This window comes from Colobus angolensis, unplaced genomic scaffold, assembly GCF_000951035.1.
Source record: "Colobus angolensis palliatus isolate OR3802 unplaced genomic scaffold, Cang.pa_1.0 Scaffold116, whole genome shotgun sequence".
In the NCBI taxonomy this organism is placed as follows: domain Eukaryota; kingdom Metazoa; phylum Chordata; class Mammalia; order Primates; family Cercopithecidae; genus Colobus; species Colobus angolensis.
In genome coordinates this window covers 3,154,053-3,176,488 of record NW_012112697.1, presented here as the reverse complement: position 1 = coordinate 3,176,488, position 22,436 = coordinate 3,154,053, and the positions used below count along the sequence as shown (strand labels likewise).

Genomic DNA, 22,436 nt, shown 5'->3' with positions numbered 1-22,436 from the left:
CAGAGGCTCAGTTATGGAAGAACACACTGATGACAGCTAAAAGTGTTGTTTTTTTTTGTTTTGTTTTGTTTTGTTTTCTTAAAGAGGAGTTAGAAATAAGTTACAATTTATCATAATACCAACTTTCACATTCCTAAGACCCTGTTACTCAGGCCCTGGCCAAGGTAACATAAGATCTTCCTTCTTATTCTATAATAGTTTTTTTGTCCACTTCCCAAAGCCACCACCTCTCATTTGCACCATCAGTGATCAGTGACATTTTGGAAAATTCTTCCTAGTCTTTTTGAACTTCTGGCCTGCTGAATTTCCTAATCATCTGGAAAACTGGGAAGGAGAGTACAGGCTAAAAATAATCCTTAATGACCACCACTTTCATTTGCCAAATATTTCTCCCTATTGATTTTTATTAGCTATTTCTTCAAAATAATCTCATTTAAACAATTCAGTTCCTTATTAAATCATCTCCAAGTATCTCCTCACTAGATTCTCATTAATCACAAAGGAAAAAATAGAAACTTGAGAATGGATAACCCTAGAAGGAACCACCATAACTAACTGACCGAAGCTGACGCCTGCAATAGAGAGACAAATCAATATCATGTATCTCATGAAACAATATACGAGAAAGAACACACTTTCTTTTTTGGCATTTCTACCAAAATACACAGCCTGATTCTAATCATAAGGAAACACCACACAAACCGAGTTGAAAGATACTTGACAAAATAACTGACCTACACTCTTCAAATATGTCAAGGTCACAAAAGAAAAGGGCAAGACTGATGAACAATGCTAGATTAAAGAATATGGGCCAGGTGAGATGTAATCCCAGCACTCTGGGAGGCCAAAACAGGCAGACTGCTTGAGCCCAGGAGTTCAACACAAGCCTGGACAACATGATGAGACACCATCTCTAAAAAAAATATGAAAACTAGCCAGATGTGGTGATGCATGCCTGTAGTCCCAGGTACTCAGGAGACTGAGGTGGGAGGATCACTTAAGCCCAGGAGGCGGAGGTTGCAGTGAGCCAAGATCTTGCCATTGTACTCCAGCCTGGGTGACAGAGCTACAGAGCTAGACCCTGTCTTTTAAAAAAAAAAAAACGGCCGGGCACAATGGCTCACGCCTGTAATCCCAGCACTTTGGGAGGCCGAGGCGGGCGGATCACAGGGTCAGGAGATCGAGACCATCCTGGCTAACACGGTAAAATGCTGTCTCTACTAAAACTACAAAAAATTAGCTGGGAGTGGTGGCGGTGGTGGTGGGTGCCTGTAATCCCAGCTACTCGGGAGGCTGAGGCAGGAGAATGGCGTGAACTCAGGAGGCGAAGCTTGCAGTGAGCCAAGATCGTGCCACTGCACTCCAGTCTAGGTGAAGGAGCCAGACTCTATCTCAAAAAAAAAAAAAAAAAGTAAGGAATATGAAAGAGGACAGCTGAATACACTTTGTGATCTAACATATTCTTTCCATACAAAGCATATCATCAGGAAAATCTGAATAAGAACTATAATAACCTAATAGTTTTATAGCAATGTTAATTCTCTGATTTTGATGATTGTTCTGTGGTTATGTAAAATATCTTTGTTTTTAGGAAACAGACACTAACTTATTTTGATGTCAAGGGGCACCATGTCTGAAATTTACTCTGAAATGGTTCCAAAAAAATAGCAATGTGTATTATTTCTATTTATTCTCCATATTTATGGAGAGAGTAAGAGTGTGAATGCGAGAGAGAAGTCAAAAAAGGAAATGTGGTAAAATACTAATATTTGGGGAATGCAGGTGAGAGAATTTTCTTACTACGTAAAGTACATTACTTTTCTGTGAGTCTGAAATTATATCAACATTTTATTTATTTATTTTTGAGATGGAGTTTTGCTCCTGATGCCCAGGTTGGAGTGCAATGGCGCAATCTTGGCTCACTGCAACCTCCACCTCCAGGGTTCAAGTGATTCTCCTGCCTCAGCCTCCCAAGTAGCCACTATGCCCAGCTAATTTTTTTTTTTTTTTCAGACAGAGTCTTGCCCTGTTGCCAGGCTGGAGTGCAATGGCATGATCTCGGCTCACTGCAACCTCCAACTCACTGGTTCAAGCAATTCTCCTGCCTCAGCCTCCCAAGTAGCTGGGATTACAGGCACGCGCCACCATGACCAGCATGTATTTTTAGTAGAGACGGGGTTTTACCATGTTGGCCAGAATGGTCTCAATCCCCTAACCTTGTGATCCACCCGCCTCGGCCTCCCAAAGTGCTGGGATTACAGGTGTGAGCCACCACACCTGGCCAAAATTTTAAAAATTTTTAAGGAATTACAAACTGAAAATAAAATAACTCTTAGTCCAATTATATACTTTTGTATTCTCAAGCAGTTTGCAATTATACGTATTACACATACTTCAGATCATATGTAAATTTCATTTACTACTTACTGTTTCCATATTAAGGAAAATGTTCAATGAAAACAGAGCTCCCATCAGCACTTGCAGTTCCCCTCCAATACAAATAGCCCCCAAATCAACATATTATTCCCATCTTTAAGGCTTTCTTTTTAGTTAGAATTCAACATGTGAAAGCACTCTCTAGGTTCTCAATTTGTTTAGCAGATTACGAGAAAAACAGGAGTTTTCATGTATTTGTTTCTTGCTTTTTTTTGAGACGGAGTCTCACTGTGTCACACAGGCTGGGGTGCAGTGGGGAGATCTTGGCTCACTGCAACTTCCATCTCCCAGGTTCAAGCAACTCTCATGCCTCAGCCTCCCGAGTACCTGAGACTACAGGCACACGCCACCATGCCTGGCCAATTTTTCATATTTTTAGTAGAGAAGGGATTTCACTATGTTGACCAGGCTCACCTCAAACTCCTGACCTCAAGTGACCCGCCCGCCTCGGACTCCCAGAGTGCTCAGATTACAGTCATGGGCCACTTGCCCAGCCAGGTATTTGTTTTAAATAAATCCATATTCACACTCACCTACTCGTCTTTCAAAAGACGGGGCGGGGTGGGGGTGGAGGAGCATGGGCCGGGGAATGGGTGAAACTAGACTTCCCAAAGATGGAAGCAAATGGGATTCCAATTTTTGGCCCTACCCAAGATCCTCTCTTTAGGCAGAATGGCCTGCTCATTGGCTCCTGACCAGAGTCCCAAACTCCCACAACAGCCCGGGGTCCTCTTCCTCTGCCTCTATCCATTTATCTTTCCAGGTTCAGCCTAACCCTCTCCTTAGAGCTTCCCCATCATTCAGCCCAGGAATTCCTTACCCTCAAAGGCCCAAAGTATTTACTTCCTGTTCCACTCTCTGGTGCTCACCATGGACCATCTTGAAGGCCCAGAGTATTTACTTCCTGTTCCACTCTCTGGTGCTCACCATGGACCATCTCGAAGGCCCAGAGTATTTACTTCCTGTTTCACTCTCTGGTGCTCACCATGGACCACCTTGAACCCTGTTAACCTTCAATGGGAGTATTTTTCACATCCTTCCAAAAGATCATAGACTGGGCTCATTTCTTCTGTTCTTTTTATATTCCCTCACAGCAACCAGTATTTACAACTAACAACAGATGTTTAATAAACAGCTGCAAAGCTCAACATGCCCCAATGTTTCCAATGCAAGAATGAAGGGAAAAGAATGCCTCTGAATGACTTCAAAAAGCATGCTTGGAGAAAATGGCAAATGTTTCTGCTGCACATTTAGAGGCCCCAGAATATAAATTTGCATTTGTACAACTTCTCTCTTCAGTGAGAATTCACGTACGTTCTTTCATTTTATCTTATTAGTATGATGAGATTTGTTCTTGATGAATCCGTACCACCTCAGCTACTCGTCATCATTCCATTATCACTACGTGTTTATAGATTTTCCCTTTTATTACTCATTTTATTTTTTCCATCAAGTATAGTTCATATACAAGGTAGTAATTACCAGGTTCTCTACTCCTTACACTTCAAGTTCGCCCATTTTTTTCTGATCATAAAAGCCTAAGTGCCTATTGTCAAAAATCTTGAAAACAGAAAAAGTATGAAGACAATAAAAATTGTCCATAATCAGTGCTGTCTATGTACAGATATTTTTAAGGAAATTGTGACAATTATATGTGGTTTAGGGTCTTGCTACCCACCCCTCAGTCTAGGGAGCTTGCTTCCATATCCTTAAATATTAATCAAGAACATTATTCTTAATGGCTACACAGATTTCCACCACATAATCATAACACAGTTTACTTAATCTTCTTATCTTTTAAAAGACATATGGCTGACATTTCTAATTGCCTTCCTAAAAACCATACTTCCTTGCTAACAGAACACTCACTTTATTCAGAGCACAATACTATCACCCAAAAAGTGCTGTCTGCTGTGCCTGAGGACAGTCATATGATGCAGTCCCAGCCAATGAGATGTAGGAGAAAGCAAGTGGACGGGGCTTTAGAGGAAACTTTAAAGAGGTGGTCTACGGTGGCGCATGCACTCTCACCGGCCCCACTTTCTCCTGCCTGGAGCTCAGATGAAGGAGCCAACAAGTGCTTGGTAAGAATGGCTACATGGAAGGATAGAAGCAGCGGAACCTTCACTTCTGCACCTGACTGCCCTCCTCCCAAGGCTGCTTATATAAGGAAAAATGAAACCTCCTCTTTTTTTTTTTTTTAGACAGGGTCTCACCATGTTGTCCAGGCAGGACTCACACTTCTGGCTCCAGGGTTCCTCCTGCCTCCCAAAGTGCTGGCATTGCAGGTGTGAGCTACCACGCCATGCCCTCCTAACTCACTGAAGCCACTCTGCAGTGTTTCTGTGATCTATAGCTGAGTGGTGTGAAACAGAAGAATAATTTTTTGTTTTCCCACCTTCTGCTGTCTTCATAACCTGTGATACAGCTTCAAAAACAAGGACCAAACTTACACACCACAACTGCTGGGGTCATCCAGTCCAACCCGGGACAGAAGTCCTGGACGGGAGAGGTGTCAGGTCTCTCTTCCTCTGAAAGCCTAACCTGTTGATGCTGTGCTCCCATCAAGAAGCCCACAGAGAATGATATGGGCCAGTGTCTGTTCCTTTTTAGTGTTCATACAACTTGAGCTGAGAGTAGCCAAGAAAACTACCCCTTACTGGCTCACGTAACTCCCATAGAAGAATTCCAAACTTACAGGCCGGTAAGGTGGCCTGGCCGCCCTTCCACCTGGAACACACGCTGCCTGAACACGGCAGATCCCTGCAGACTGGGGGCAGCCACTAGGCTCTGGGTCCCTTTCTCAGCGGGGAGACCTGGCTTGGTTGTGAGCCCAGCCCTGCAGGGAGGCTGCAGATCCAGCGCGGCTCCTCTTGGAAGCCCTCTATGCCAGGAGGCACAGCCAGATGCCCTGGGAATCCCTGAGGGCAACTTCATAAAACGTGTGACTATCTACACAGCCAGGTTATTGCTCACATGGCTGAGATGAAGCCTCAGTGAGTTTCTACTTCATTCAAGGAACTGGAGTTGCAGCTTTCACTGCAAGAGCCGCTTCTCCTTGATGAACAAACCATTCCACCCATAAAAATGCTGTAGAAAGTACTGCAAGTGCTAATGCAGCCAAAAACTTAAAGACTGGTATAGGGTTAACTGACTGCCAGGTTAAGTCAGGTATAACGAGATGACAATGCTTTAATCCTGCTGCTTAAAACGATGTCTAAAATGTGCAAGTCAAATTTCAAGCCTTTGTAAGAACATAATGGTAAAGATAATTTCATGATTATCAGGTGATGCAACATCCTGCCTGGTCCCAGGACTGGAATTCCAAACAGTCACGCCTTTGCCGAGTTTTACAGCCCTGGAAGACGGGAGGCCGCACTGAACACCTGTGATGATAACGCCAGCCCACGCCCAGGTGATTTTTGACAACTGAATTAATGTTGAAATGAGCTTATTTTTCTGTCCTAAAGGGAAAAGGAGCCTAAAGTCCTGTTAATCTAGCATCCTAGTTACTCAGCTTCATCATAATTTATAGGATAGTTTTTCTATCCAAAACCAAGGCTATTTTTATCCCAACTTCACCGCTTCATAAAACACACGTGCACGCATGCAACTTCAGAGGTTTTGGCCTAAAGCAAGTTTTCAAAATATCCGGGTTCAAATATTTCACTGAGATGGCAGGGGTGGAAGAATCTCATAGAAGCAAATTTTATTGTTCTCTGTAAATTCAGACTTCTTCAGCCACAGATGGCTCAGGGATTCAGTCTTGCTTGAGAAACATGATGGAATAAGCCCACAGTCAGAGCTTCTTCTCATTCCGTTTCATGAAAGCTCTGAGCTCCCACAAGTGTCTGCTGGAACTGGACAGGAAGCTTGCAAGATGCTGGCCACGATTCAGCACAGTCACCGCCTTCTCCAGCCGGCCCGCCATCCCCAGCCATCCAACCACTTCCTCCCCAAAAGGCATCGCCCGTTGGAAAGTTTTATTAACCAAATGCTTGGGGGTTTCTGTATATTTATATTACCTCCTCTTCTCTCCTTCTGTTCTACCCAGGCATGTTGAAAAAAAAAGTTATGATAAACTTTAATAAAAACAAAATTAAAATGATTAAACCTTTCATATCCTTTAGAGATAATCTCTCTTCTGCTGGCTGGTCCAATCTGGAAGAAAACAAATGTGAACCATAGCTTGCTGCTGCTTTTCAATTTTTTTCCCCCCTAAAGAAACAAACAGAAAAAGCTGCCTGTGGCCAGATTTTCAAAATAAATTAAATTTGTCCTCACACACGGCAGCCAGGTGTGGTTGAAACATTCTTTCCAGATATCTGTGATATATGCCAACATCCTTCCCTCTGGGGGTCTTTCAACGTGAGCCTGACAATCCCAAGGGGAACAGGGACTTGGCGGGGGACAAAGGGGGGTGATTCCAAAATAGCTATTGAAAAAGAATCACTATTTCCCAATTAGCCCTGTAATAATGCCTTACAGAAATGACTGGAAGCCCTGCCCCTGCATGCCGTCTACCAAAACCAAAAAACAGTCTACATTCCTGATTAAACCAAAGCCCAGAGAAAACAGCCCAGTATGGCACAAATCTCCCCGGTCTTATGTGTTCTAAGGAAGTCTCCAGATCCGCCTGAGGTCTGGGCACAGGTCCTCAGAGAATCAAATGGCTGCAGAATTCGATCAGGCCTGTCTGTCAAAGGCCAGCTAGACGTGGAAATCAGAAGTAGGTCATCAGCCCTCAAGAACGGAATAATGACCTCTGGACACGCAGCACTGTGGCCACCAAGAGTACAAAGGTGTTAAGGCACTGTGTAGGTTTTTGTTGTTGTTACAATATCTAAGAGTGAGATCAAATTCTTATTGTGGAAATAAACATCACGGTCTTCTGTAGGAAGATGGTCTGCGGAAAGTGACGACGCATCAGAGGGTCCAGTGTAGGAGGAGAATCTCGATTTGCCTTAGTCATCACCGCACACACCCTGAGCACAGCTAGTTTCTCATTCTTCGTGTCTGGTGCTTATGTTGTAGTACAGACGACTTGTCCTCAAGTTAAAAGGACAAAAGTCTTTCCTGTGTTTCATACTTGGGCAGTGAGTCACTAGGAAAGGATTTAGTTTTCAGAAAAAAACCTTCTGATCCCTGGGCTAAAACAGAGAGCCCCAAAGCACTATGCTGATCCCAGACAAGCACGTGCATGGATTCCTCAAAGTTCAGGTCAACTCAGACCCCTCCTCCTTGCAGTCAGCCCTGTACTCAAGGTTGCTGGAGACATGGCACCTCTACTCCCTGCCCGAAGGGGCTCCCCTTAACTGGAGGCCATGGGTTGAGTGGTGAAGGAGGCAACTCACACCTGAATTATAGTGGACTTGTAAACCTGAACAGGGCAAATCACAACTTTGGGAGGCTGAGGCAGTAGGATCACTTGAGGCCAGGAGTTCAGTGGCAACATAGTGAGACCCTGTCTACAAATAAAAAAATTAGCCAGGCGTGGTGGTGCATGCCTATGCTACTTGGAAGACTGAGGCAGGAGGATCACTTGAGCCCAGGAGATGCGAGGCTGCAGTGAGCCATGATTGTGCCACAGTACTCCAGCCTGTGTAGACACCCTGTTTCTACAAAAAAAAAACAAAAAACAAAAAACAAAAAAACTCACTCACCAAAAGTCCAGCTGACATCTACTACAAAATCCCAGTTATTGCCATAAAACCATATGGGCTGGGTTCAGGGCTGCACAGCAGATGGCCAGGCCACATCCTCATCACACACACACTTCACTGGTGCCAGTGCCGGTGACAGGCTAGAAGCCACTCCAGTGAGGACCCCTGCCAGGGCCAATCAGATCAGGGCTGCCCTCCATGCTGTGGGGTTTCTCAATGCTTCTGAAATGGACTCACACAAGAAAGTCACACAGGGCTTTGGGCATTAGGAAAACCATTCGAACTGTTCCCACTTCTCCGAGCAACCCGAGGCACACGCTCGGGAGTGTGCAGAGTCACAGGTAACTGCTGCCTCTTTGCTCACCTCAGTCTTAGGATTTCTTCATTTCTATCCTGGAGAGAATCCAGCGATGGATCACACTGTTTTGTTTTCTAGACACAAAGAATCCCACCCCTCGGGCAAAGTGCTACTTGTCCCGTGGATGCGTTTGTCAGCCCGCAGCAAGGAGGCGAGACACAGCGAGACGAGCACAGCCCTGGGCCCTGGGCCCTGGGCCTCAGCACCAAGTCCCTACTCTGCTGCTGTCTACAGTAGCCCTGTCCTCAGGAACATTCTACAGGGAAGGAAATGGCTTCTGTCTGCACATCCAATACAGCAGCCACTGGCAACATGGCACTGAGACAGATGGGCTGGTGCAATGGGAACCTAGCGACCTGAGACATCCAGGATTGCCAGGAAAGGCCCGAGTTCGCCTTTGCTTTACACTCGTGCAGGACAGGAATGGCCCTGTGGAGGCTGCCCTCGGGGCTTGCATCACAGGCTCATTCTGGGAAAGACCAGCCTTGGGAAGCAGGATGTGACTTGCCCTGGAGGCGCAAGTGAATGAAAGCTACACAGGGTAACAATATACACACTGGGATCTTTCTATCATGTCTAGCCTGGAGTATGTAACACAGGGTAAGGAAAAACTAAGGAATAAAAAGTCCTTCAGGTACTTCCAGCAACTGAAATCCTTTGGATGGAAGTCCAGTCAATCAACTGGCACCGTATTGAATTCTATACTCTTAACAGGTCATAGAAAATTGTAAGGCTCTAGCAAGCATCTACCCCAACCAGAGCACAAACACCACACACAAGCCTAGTGAGATCTGCTCAGTTCCTAAAAGCGCAGTGGGCAGCAGGGAGGGGTTTATATTTCTTTTTTTTCTTTTGAGACGCAGTCTTGCTCTGTCACCCAGGCTGGAGTGCAGTGGTGCAGCCTCTGCTCATTGCAACCTTCGCATCCCGGGTGCAAGCAATTCTCCTGCCTCAGCCTCCCAAGAAGCTGGGATCACAGGCACCTGCCACCATGCCTACCTAATTTTTATATTTTTAGTACAGATGGGGTTTCACCATGTTGGCCAGGCTGGTCTCCAATACCTGAGCTCTAGTGATCCGCCCACCTTGGCCTCCCAAAGTGCTGGATTACAGGCGTGAGCCACCACGCCCGGCCAAGGAGTTTCTATTTCTATAAATCCCTCCAAAAGGAGCCTAACACAGGCCAGCCTGAAGGAGCACCCTCAGCAAAGGCAGCTTTTCTCGATGCTAAGACCATCAAATTTCACAGGCACAAGAACCTTCCTCTATGTGGCCGGCTATCAGTCCTCTTGCTGTTTGCCAGCAGGGAGGTTTCAGCGAGGGCTATGGAAAGAGTCATGGTAAAATGGGCTCAGAGGACTCATGGCTCTGACCCCTTTTCCCGTCCTCACGAGTATCTTTGAGCACGGCCAGCTTCATTCGGATTCCCCTTCCAGTGGTTGCAGTAGTTAATCCCATACCAAAGCCAGCACTGAGAACGGTGTGCTGAGAGCGGGAAGCCAGAGAAGGCCTGGTGGGCGCTGACGGTTCTGCCCGAGGCGACTTCCAGGATCTCCATGACCTCCCTTCATCTCTGCCACCACCTTTACGTCCTACCCTCCTGCCCCACCCAAAGTAACCATAGAAAAGGAAACAAGAAACTGGCCTCAGATATCAGAAAGTCCGGGTTATAGACTGAACTGTGGTTCCCCCCAGCATCCTAGGTTGAAGTCCCAACCTCCAGTACCTGAGGATGTGGCTATGACTGGAGACAGGACTTTCAAGGAGGTGATTAGGTGAACATGAGGCCTTTAGGGTAGACCCTAAATCCAGTCTATCTGGTATGTCCTAATCATAGAGACAGACACCAGGGGGACTCCCACAGAGACAAGGCTGTACGAGACCAAGGCCTCAGGAGAAGCCAAACCTGCCGGCACCTGGATCTTGCACCTTTAGCCTCCAGAACTATGAGAAAATACAATTCTTTTGTTTAAGCCAACCAATGGAAATGGGGGGTGAAAAATACACACATTCTTTTTTGACTTTATAATATGACAACTGTGGATAAAATTTTGGGTTGAAACAACAGATGGCCCTGTACCAAGAAAATCACACACTGTCTGATTTTTGATATTCTAATTAGAGCAGAGGTCAAAGATCTTTTAAAAGCAATAAATGGCTCCTTTTATTAACATATACACAAAAGGTCTCAAGATAGTCTTGAGGTATAAAACGATAAAAAGCCATTTAACATCCACTCTGAAAAACACATCTTTACAAAGTCCTTTCAAAGTCCCTCAAAACTGCTAATGGAATAAGACATAAGTGGCAAAACGCAAAATTAAATGCTTATTTGAAGACGTTTCTCCCATACTGAGAAAAACTGTGAAACAGAGAGCAAGATCAGTAAGAAAAGATGTACCCCCATCCAGGCTGGCGGGAACCACACTTCTCTAAAATGCAAGCCAAAAAAGATTAAGGAAAATGTCACCCAAACCTAGTCTGGATCTACCAGAAGTCTGAGCAAACCCAGTGAGGAGGAGCTGAGCATGGTCCAACAGAACTTTCTGAACTGTTCTAGAAATCTGTACGAAGTTAACCATGAGCCCCATGTCACTATTAAGCACTTGAAATCTGGTTAGTATGATGCAGAAACTGGATTTAAAATTTTATTGAGCATTAATAGAGAATTTTGAGATGCTTCCTTGTGGCTCTCAGGGAATCTGAAAGCCCAGGAACCAGGGAGGTATGGGTAGTGCTTAGACTGATTTGTGAGGCCACAAAACTTTCCACTGCTCGTCAATGTTTGAAAAAAATAATTTGGAACCATAATTCTTATAATTGGGTCACAGTTTGAAGGGGGTTCCTTAACATCTGTGACTCTGAGAAAAAGCCTTTGAGCTATTTCTGTCCGCAGAGACATAGATGCATGTTCTATTTCCTCCCTGGCCCCTACCAAGGTCGGGAACAAGTTTCATATAGGATGTAAGTAGCCCTAGAAATGGATTCTTTGGACGTTACTAAAGACGGTACAGGTACAAATCATTATTTCTCTGGAAACATCCATTCAGGTAATGGAGAAGGTGTGAACTCCAGGGGCTAGGAGGGGGGATCCATATGGGAGGGGTCTGCACACAGGGCAGGAGACAGCAGAGGACGGCTGCCACTTTCTGCTACGGTCGGCTTTAGAACGTCTCTCCCCTCCGGTGAAATCCAGGGACAGAACCCCCAACTCCCAGCCCAGCACAAACACCCACTCACTGGCTAGCTATCCACATTCAGTCTAGGGCAGAGTTTCAAATTGTCAAGTTTCTTGGATATACCTTTCGAAGGTGACTTGGGATGTTTGAAAATAAAGGTTTCACAAAAAGAACACTTGGTATGACATGATGTCCTGTGGCTCCCTTGGGGGTCCCCATGTCACTGGGCTCTGACGAGCCAACGGGGGTCTCTGGCATGCTCACATCCGTAAACAGAGGACCCCCTGCCCAATGCTCACCCCTCAACACACAACCACACCCATATACTGTCTCTCCTAATTCCAGGAACCACCAGCAGGTACCCCTTTTTCCTTTTATTTTTTGCTGTGCCAAAAAAAAAAACACCCTCCCTAGCAGTGAGAGGCTACAGTATCACTGCTTCTCCCAGCGGGCAGCGTTAGGCATGCACTGCCACCCACTCATGAAGACAGCATGGAAGACAGCCTGGAGACCCTGACCAAGAACAACATTAACCAGAAGGGCAGTGTACAGCTGATGCCACAATGTCACATGCTGAAACAACACGCACAAAACCCTGGGAGCTCATCATCTCAGAAAAATAACACAACGAATGAATGGTGGGTCTAGAATATCAAAGAGTGAGTGAATATGAATCACTGCAGCCCAGGCCACTGCAGCCAGGTCTAGGTAACTGGTGAGCAGGTGCAAGTCCTGGAACAGACAGCCAGGACATAGGAGGCTGGGTGGGAGGCTGCACGCTCAACCCACTGCCCACCTGTCCATCCTGGTGATGCCACACCTTCTCCAGGAGACCTTACAGGCCAGCAGCATCTGACAGCAGTGAAACAGCACTGCGTATGTCCACCTTCCAGCAGACCAGATCATTAGCATATTTTGCAGAGAGCAAGCAGAAAAGTTTAATTGCCCTTAATTACTCAGTTCAACAAGGCTCCTAGATAATGGCTCTCAGATTTCTTGCCTGGTATCGACGTAATTTCCCTGATTCTGGCTTCATTATATCCCTAACTTAGAAGCAACAGCCTCTCCAAGATGGCTTTCCAGAACAGACACTGAAGTTCCAGTGAGGCTGGACAGTCGCTACAAAGGTTTCATCTATGAGGAGTCAGATTTTTGGCCTTCACACCACTCTGGGGTGTGTGTGTTGCGGGGGGCCGGGTGGGGGAGGACACACTAGCGTGTACTTAGGAAGGACTAAGACAAAAATATGTAATCAGAAGCCATCACAATTACAAATGTAAATGAACAGGCAATTGGCACTGACCTTTGTAGATTGTTAGAGGACTAATTAAGGCAAATCAAGAACTCTGTTCCAACAGAAAAACAAGACAGTGTACACCCTGAGAACTACTCCTGTCCTCTCTATGTAAATGCAAAATGCAAGAGAATCACAGAGTGATCAAACTACGAATACTGGCAAATAAAAAACACCTCCATGAACAAAAGACAACCAAGATTTACTTCTCGGTAGCCTGTTAGTGATTTTGCTAAAATCTCTATCAACAAACACCACCACCATCTGAGCCCGTGCCACACACCTGACATTCTGTTAGTCCATATAAATACATCCCACCCCCAAAACAACCAGACACCAGTCACAAACTCCTTGCTTGAATGATTATTTTTAAAGCTGTAAGAAAAATACTTACAAAAAGGAATCAACCTATGTTATCCTGTACACTCATTTTTCATTTAACAATATTATGTTCTCTTTTCATGTTCATACATAATGACCTCTCTTTACCCTTGCATTGTGAAGCATCTTTCTAAAAAGCATGCTGAAATTTACAATCCCTGTCCAAACAGTCCTTCATCAGGGAATGTCCTTTAGACAGATAAAGTCATATTTTCTCCATGCCTCTATAAACACTTAAAATTTCAGTCACCCCCATTTGTTTTGGTGCACTTTTACATTTAACTTCTCTAGTTAAAGATACTTTAAGTTCCTATACCTTCCCCAAGCCCGGTCAACAAGAAGCACAGTAAAAAGGAAAGGAGAAAAAAGTATGGGTGTGCTGGTTTTATAAAAACAGTATTTCAGAAATTCAGAGCTGGCCACAACATATTTTAGTGCTATCAGAAAAATTACACTGAAATTGCATATAATTTAGCTATTTACAAAAAAAAGATATACTTTATATTTAGAGAGCAGCCTTACACCAACTTTGAAAAATAAAAACAAAACCAAGTAAGAAAGCTGAAGACAGTATATATTCTTGGTCTTTTAAGCTATATAAGTTAAGCAGAACACCCTGAAACTTGGTTTAAAAAATGATCCATCAAATGAGGCCAGTGAGTGTTGCAGTAAAGGCTGTCACCAAAACCACACTATCACTTGGCAAGCTATGTGCACCTCTCTGGCCCCAGAAATTCACTACTGTGAATGCCAAAGATGTATCTGTAAAGGGGGATACTGCTTTTTGCTCCAAGCAAAACAAGTCTCTTAAATTCTGAATCATTGTGCGCCCTCTGTAAACTGAGTCCGGGTCCAGTGACTTCCAACGCCTGAGCTGGTCTAGTCATCAGTGTGTCCATACTGAGAGCGCAGAGGAGGCATCAGTGATCAGCTATGCTCTCCAGCTCAGAAAAAGCCTTATATGTAATCGGTTGTCAGTAAAGAATTGTTGAACTTAATTACATGCATGTAAAATTTGGAGGTCTATGTCTACATGAAAGAGAAGGTACTTAGGACAAGGCCAGTAAGAGAGAAAACAGGAGGAGGAGGAGAAGGAGAAAGGCTGACAGCAGAAACACAAAGGGCCTGTGTTCTCAAAGCCCAGGGCACTTGATAGAATTAAATTAACTACAGTTTCACCCAGGAGCCAGAAATGCCTTTTAAATAAGCAAACAGGGAAGCTGATCCTCCACATGACCCACCTCTGAGAGCTCTCCATTTTTCAAGAGCTTCTGGTCAACTAGGGAAGCAAATGGCAGCTGCTGGCAACTCAGGGCTCTGGCCCAGGGCATCGGCCAGTGATGATGAGTGGCTTCTACCTGTGGGTGGGTAAGTATGAAATGCCGAGACCAAATCCCAACCAATTCCAGAGACTACTTGGTCTTGCAGAAAAAACACTCAAGCCAATAAAAATAAATTGTGGGGGTTGGAAGAGGAACCTCACCTGGTGAGTTACTGTCTTTGAGAGATGTATTTCCAGGCCATTTTTAAAACAGGAAGGCCCAGCAGGCATGCGTGCTTGTGTCTATTGTGGGGTAAGGGTGGAAAAGTGTAACGACAAAGACCATCACACTGAACCAAAGACAATTTCACACAGGACGTGGCCTGCCCACTGACATAAGGGCAGGACTCCCCCACGGCAGGGCCACATGGGCACAGCAGCCTAACTGTTAGCATTCAGCTGGCGGCCAAGGCTCTGTCCTCTGGTGCAGGGCAGGACTTAGATGTATGTGCCCAACCACAAGGCCTCTCACAGGGTTACGTAACCAGTCATGACAGATATAGATCCTGGCTGCTACCAGAAAATTCTGAAGGGACGGAGGAGACCTTTGCAATTTCTTCTACCTTGACTCCTTCCTCCAGACCCACAGGTTCACATGGGTTGGCAGGCTACATGATGAACTGGACCGACTGGCAAACAAGTGACTTAAATAACAGGTAAACTGGGAATAGATGATATTTTTTTGTCATCCACAGGGCAGAAACTATTGTGGAGTTCACCCCTCCTGCCTTAGGAGGAGACATCTAGATACCCGCAGGTGGTGAAGTGAGACTGAGGATGAGGTCCAGAACTCAGAAGGGACAGGGAGTTGTTTCTGAAGGGTTTTGTGTAATATTCTGTGGCACGTGGACAACAAAGGAGAAGAGGAAAGGAGAAGGAATGTCATCACTTAGCAGGATGATGACAGAAAGCCAGAACTTCCAACTCGAGACAGCACAGCCATGGATGGGCAGCTTCTGGTCAGAGCGGGTGGGGCTCCTAAAAGGTGCTCCAGGACTTCCTAATGCTCTTGATGCCACAGGATGACGTTTCTAGCTGAAAAATCATGTCCTGACCCTTGTGTTAAAGAGAACAGAGTTGGGAATAGTCTATAAAGTCGATGTTTACAAAATTTAAAGTTGATCATCTTAAACGTCTCAATTCTACCAGGTCCATAACGTCCCCTCTCTTGAAGATATCCTTTCAAGTTTTGAAGAGCCAACCCCTGGGGAGAGGGAGGATATATCTTAAGATGAGTTTTCTTAAAGTGGTTCCTAAAACAGAACCAAGTTCTTGTTCATGTCACTATGAATAAATAATACGTAATACTTTGTCCCTTCTGTCATCAGTAGCATGGACTGAACTGGAGCCTGTGTGTGGGAGGGGAAGAGTGTGGTGTGGGGAGGGAGCAGGGGAGAGAACAAAAACATGACTGCAGGTCAAAGCCAATCCCAAAGGATCTTGAAATACGGAAGGGAAGTCCATCATCTCACTGACGTTGCTCACACGCTTCTCGGGGGGGAAAAGCCCCTAGTACGCACTAAACGAGAGGAACCTCGAAGGCACTGGTGCCGGCCTGCATCCACGGAAGCACCACATTCCAAAACGGGGAACCGTTTGTTCCAGGCCACAGACTCCGGGTGAAGTGGCAGTTGTACACTGTTTACTGTGGGCATCTCAATACAAAAGGAATTCTGAGCAGAGTGAAAGAAAGAACTGAGGGGTGAAATGGACCAGGTTTTAACAGACGATGAAAACAATGATGTTTGCAGAGCTGGCCACAAAAACACCCCAAACAAAACACAAACCCTGAGCAAGAAACAGGTCTAGGTGTGCTGCTAGAAAGAAAAAGAATCCGGGGAATGACTCGACAGCGCACTAATGCAGAGCAGCGGATCAAACGGAGGCCACAATCCCTGGGTGGGGCACGGGCTCCCCCACAGCTAGATGGCCCAGTGGCCTCAGCATCAGGCCCGTCCTCGTCCCTCACTCCTGAGAGTGCTCCCATGCAGATGGATGGGATCAGAGGCAAAGCAGAAGCTCCACCAATTAAGGTGTTTCAACTTTAACCAGAAGAGGCGTTTGAAAAACACATGGCAAGAGACAGTCTTGCAGTGACCTCCAAGTGACAAAAATTACCCCAGCACCCAACAGCCCTTTCCTGAACAAACGATTCCTACTGACTGTTGAAACCACGACCACTCCAGCTGGGAGAAAAATTCTTGAATTGTGTTCTATCCCATCATTTGGGAATTGCTGTTTCATTTATATGAGGAGGCAGCGAAGGAGCAGTCGGATGATCCGGAGAAGAGCAGGTGGGCAGAGGGCTTTGGAGGGGCTTAGGAGGGATGCCTCCAGGAGGAAATGAAGCTGACAGAAAAACTGATAGAGCAGAGCGTTCAGAGATTAGGAAATGTCTACTCCTGGCAGAGTAAGGTTCGCCATGAATTAATCATAGGTACCTAGAAAACCAGAGAAAACAATAAGTTGTACAAGAAGGTAAATGAGTGCTCGCTTCGGCAGCACATATACTAAAAAAAAGAAGGTAAATGAAATTATAAAACTCTACATGGCTCAGCTGCAATTAATATTTATAGTTATAATAATGAAAACACTGAATATTAATATAAGCCCCAATTATTGTTTAATCATAATAGAAGGTGGAGGGAGGAAGGACTGAGTGTGGAGGGGGTTGGGGAATGGGAGGGAGTCCAAGTGGGGTATGCGGGGTGCGGGTGTGTGCGGGGCAGTGCCTGTGTATTTGTGGGTAGAGTGAGGGTGCTTGTCAGCGTGTGTGGGGTGTGTGGGGGTACAGTGTCTATAAGTTTATGACGTTTGCATGTGGGGGGTGCAGTGTATGTGCAGGAGGTGCATGCAGATGGGGCGTGTGGGTGCAGTATATGGCTTGTGTGGGTGTGTGAGCGTATACAGGGTGTGTGTGTGTATAATGTATGTGGATATGGTGTCTTGTTTGTGGGCTGTGTATGTGAATGTCGATGGAATGTGTGGGATGCAGAGAAAGTGTGTGTGTGCACAGGTGCAAGAATGTGTGTGTATGAGGTATCGGGGCTGGTGTGTGTGCCATCTCAGTGAGTTTGTGGTTGGGGTATGGGTGTAGGTGCGTACGCAGGTGGGTTTGTGGAACAGCACACCAGTGAAATCCTCATCTGCCCAGGTAGAAAGTCAAGAGGTAACATCTAAAACTTAAAAACAAGATACAGTCGTAGAAGCATGAGGAGAAACATGGAAATAAGTAACAAAAGAAACACCTGAAAGTCGAAAGCTGACCCCTGGAAAAGGGGATGGGAAAGGGGCATGCTCTTCTTCATATAATTTATGTAACTTTTTGCATTTAAAAAGGCGCTGCGGGAGACTGAGGGACCAGGAGTGGCCTCGAGTCTCTGGCTTGGCCAGGCCATTAGACTAGCTGTCATTAAAAGGAAAAAGAAGTGTGGCAGAGAGAGTGGTGAGCAAGGGGTCCAGGAGGTGTGACCAATGAGATGTCCAGGAAGCTCAGCATCTGGGAGGTGGGGCCAGTGGCGTCCAGGAAGCTGTTCAAGGGCATTTGGCAGCACCAGGAGATCAAAGCTCAAGAGGCTGAGAGCCGAGGACTAGGCCACAGTGCCTGATGCCCAGGCACATGGGGCAGGCAGAGAACCACCAGCCAGGGTCAGGCTTGGAGGCTGTCAAGGGAAGCCGGAGGACAAGAGGAAAACATCCTGGAAGCCAAGGGAAGGCAAGGGAAGGGAAGGGAGCTTCAAGAAAGGGCTGGGCAACAATTTCAAACATTGCAAAAAGAAAACAGTCAGGCCCAGCGCATCCTGGGCTGTGTCAGTCAAAGATCAGCAGCACCCTCCCAAGAGTGGCTTGGTGACAGAGGAAATGGGTTGTAGGAGGTTGAGACGTGGAATAGAGGTGAGCAGGTCAGAGGGTTCTCTTAAGAATCTGGAAGATTCTGTCAGAGAGCATGGGACCTAGGATGAAAGGAGAGCGTTTCTTGGAAAGTTTTCATTTCGAAAGAGGCGAGTCTTATGCATCTAAGTTGAGCACAAGAGACTGGAAGATTGAAGAAACAGAAAAGAGGAGGTGATTCTACCCAATGAAGTCCCAATGGGAGGGGGAGTCATGGGTGGAGGGAGGGAAGTGGGGAAAAAGGTGGCTGCAGGGAGACGACATGGGGAGGTAGACACGAGGCGAGCTCCCACTAGAAGGTCTAGATGCATTGAAGTAGCAAGCAGCATGGACCCAAAATACCCAGAATCACTCCCAAATACAACTGAAATTTTTATAACAAGCACTTGTTAGAAAGTTCAATTTTACTGACCAGACTTTGAGGCCACAAATTGTCTACTCTTAACACTGAGCAGGACATACGATGTAGCATTTGCTATGTCAATCTGAACCAATAAATTGAATCTAAAGTATGTACTGGAGGAATCTTAGAATAGAGAATATCTTCCGTTGGCTTGCTCCCTGGGTAGTAGCTTGTGACTTTCCTAAGCCTGAGCGTTGCTCCAAGAAAAGTGCTGCCAAGTTCCTTTAAAAAAAAAAAGAAGAAAGAAAAGAAAAAGAAAGGCAGGCAGGCGACAATCCCTGCACGTTCCTTCCAAAACACAATGCTCACCTATGAAGTCAGTAAGGAACATGAGGACCAGCTAAATCAGTAATGTCTCCCTCAAACAGAAGTCCTCAGGAGGCCTCAAGGAGCTAAACACCCAGGCCCAACCTGGAACTCCTACACCTGCAAGACCACTCACCTGGGTCCGTGGAGGGGCACCTGCGGATGGTGAAGATCTGCCCCAGGTCCTCGTCCTCCTCTGGAAGGCCCTTCTGCAGCCGCTGCAGCTTTCGCAGGCTCTCGCTTCGCTGGTGCTTCATGGAGCGCACATGCTGGATGAGGTTGAGCTTGGCCTTGGTGGAGTAGTTGCACAGAACGCAGTGGTAGTAGCAGCTTTCACCTTCCACACCACTCTCGTGCTGCTGCAGGTGCTGCGAGCGACAAAAGAGAAGGACATGCCTCGGATAAGCCACTCAAAGCCACCACTGGCATCAGCCCACACCATCCTGGTCACAGGCAGAGGCATGCCTCCAGGGGACACATCTCCACAGCCAAACAGGACAGTGTTTGATATGGTCTGGCTGTGTCCCCACCCAAAATCTCATCTGGAATTGTAATCTGAACTGCAATCCCCACGTGTTGGGGGCAGGACCTCGTGGGAGGTGATTAGATCATGGGGGTGGTTTCCCCACGCTGTTCTTGTGATACTGAGTTCTTATGAGACCTGATACGTTTTATAAGGGGCTTTTCCCCACTTCACTCAGCACTTCTCCTTCCTGCTGCCCTGTGAAGAAAGACAGGCCTGCTTCCCCTTCTACCATTATTGTAAGTTTCCTGAGGCCTCCCCAGCCCTGCAGAACTGTGAGTCAATTTCTTTCCTTTGTAAATTACCCAGTCCTGGGCAGTTCTTGGTAGCAGCACAGTGATGGACTAATATAGTCTTCAACTGTGAGACTCCTTAGAGGGGTTGCTCTTGTTTTCCCCAGAGTACCCTTCTCTAGCAGTTCTTTGAAGAGGCACAGCAAGCTGATACCCACTCCTGTCTCCCCCAAACAGCCCCGGCCATGTGGCTTTTCAGAATGTTGATAATCCTGATCACATGGGCCCTCTCAGTGCAACACTGGCTTTCCTGGCACAAGGTTAAAGGTTTCCCCTTTTGTTCTCTAAAGTGTCCTTCTCTTGTTAGATCAGGGGTTGGCAAACTATGGCCCACAGGCCAAATTCAACCCACTGCCTGTTTTTTGTAAATAAAGTTTTATTGGAGCATAGCCACGTCCATTGATTTACATACTGTCTGTGGATGTTTTTGAAACATCAGAGTTGAACAGCTGTGACAGAGATGGTATAGTCCACAAGGTCTAGACTGTTACTATAGAAATGTACTAAATTATGACAGGAAAAGTTAAGCCAACCCCTGGTTCAGGTAATAGCCTCTGGTCATCCTGCCTGTACAGCACCCTAGGTCAGGAACATGGAGCCAGAGCTAGTATCTGGCTTTTTCACAAGACAACTCCAGTGTTTTTATTTAAAACCACAGTCTACTGGGAGAACCCCAAATTAGGTTTTCCCCTAGATTAAAAAATGCCAGAAAAATACATTTCTCCAGACTAGTTCCCTGTCAGTATCTCAAAGTCACCTGGCTTATCATTGGCCAATATCATTGGTAAGCTGGTGTATCAGATGGTCAGACCATCCAAATTACGTCCTCTGTTGTTTTTAGTAGACACAGTGTTGATCCCAGAGCATGGCAGCCTAAGAGCCCCCAGGAGGCAGGCACAGAAAGGATTCATGTCTGGGGTATCAGAATAGAAGAGGTCATGCAGACAGGTGGCAGACCCCAGGCTTCTGTGGCTAGGAAGACTTAAAGGCGACCTAAGAACAAAACTCACAATGTTTCTGAGTCTCCTGGGAATGTAATGAAAGCTATGGACCCTTTTTGACTATCACAAAATGAATGTGCTCCTGGTGTAGAAAGGCCGTCTCCTTCATTTCCAATGACTCATTTTAGGGGAAGAGGGAATTCTTTTATTGGGTACACATGAAGCAAGGGAAGCACTCCCCAAAAGCTTCAATGACTGACCCAAGGTAACCCAGTTAGTTGGGGGGAGAGAGAGATGTAGAACCTGAGGCTTGTCTCCTCCAGCCATGTACCCAGCACCCTTTTGAAGGAGGAAATTCAGGTCATGTGAGTGCTTTATGTGTTCCTGTGATTACGTGTCCTTCCTTTTTCCTCCTCACCACCTGTCCCCAGCCCCCAGCCCAGTCAGCCAAACCTGGCCCTTGGAGCCATGGCAGGCCCACAACAAACATCGCGGAACTGCCCATGTTGCTTGTCTCCTTTCTGACCCACACTGCTTCTGTCTGATGTCTATGCCAGGATAATGGTTTCTAGTCCTGCTTGGATGGCTCATCCTTGCCCAGCTCAGAATGCAAGACACTGACAAGCTAGAATGGTTACAATGCCCTGTACTCCACGCAATCCTGAAAATACCAGAGTGGTACTGTTGAGTGCTTCCTATCAAGGGACACTGCCCTGAGGCTCACGTACTGACATGCACACGTCCTGTGTTCATTGATCACGTATGAAAAATCCAGAAGCACGTTTGTACTTTGCTAGAAGAAGAAACATAAATGCACCAACTGAGTGTCACAGAACACTCATGGGAGGGGGGTTGAAGTCCTCAATCACATAAACTGGCTCAAGTATCCCACAGGAAATCTTGCCAACTTGTACATAAGAATGCAGCGAGCTTCACAGGCACCAAGAGAGTACAATCCCTTCTGCCCCCAAAATGGGTGATTCACACACTCAAATGCAGCACCTTGGACAAAATAAAATTTCTACAACAAGAAAGTGTTGGAAGAACCAGTGAGTTCAATCTTAACTGTTACAAAAATTACAACTGGTGATAAAAAGCTACTTTTCTGGAGATAAATTTGAGCTGCTTTTTGTTTATTTTTTATTTATTTTTGTTTTTTTTTTTTTGAGACAGGGTCTTGCTCTGTCACACAGACTGGAGTGCAATGGCTCAATCTTGGCTCATTGCAACCTCCGCCTCCTGGGTTCAAGCAATCTCCTGCCTCAGCCTCTCGAGTAGCTGCAACTACAGGCGTGAGGCAGCATACCTAGCTAATTTTTGTATTTTTAGTAGAGACAGGGTTTTACCATGTTGGCCAGGTTGGTCTTGAACCCCTGACTTCAAGCAACCCACCTGCCTCAGTCTCCTAAAGTAGCTGGGATTACAGGTGTGAGCCACTGCGCCTGAC

General features: G+C 46.0%; 1 protein-coding gene across 1 annotated transcript in view; it reads right to left on the bottom strand.

Moving 5' to 3' along the window:
- ZFHX3 (zinc finger homeobox 3) overlaps nucleotides 1–22,436 on the bottom strand; it is a 261,907-nt gene that overhangs the window by 80,787 nt on the left and 158,684 nt on the right. The window contains exon 4 of the mRNA XM_011961589.1: nucleotides 19,369–19,600. Coding sequence (XP_011816979.1) covers nucleotides 19,369–19,600 — 232 coding nt within the window. The remainder of the gene's footprint in view (nucleotides 1–19,368; nucleotides 19,601–22,436) is intronic.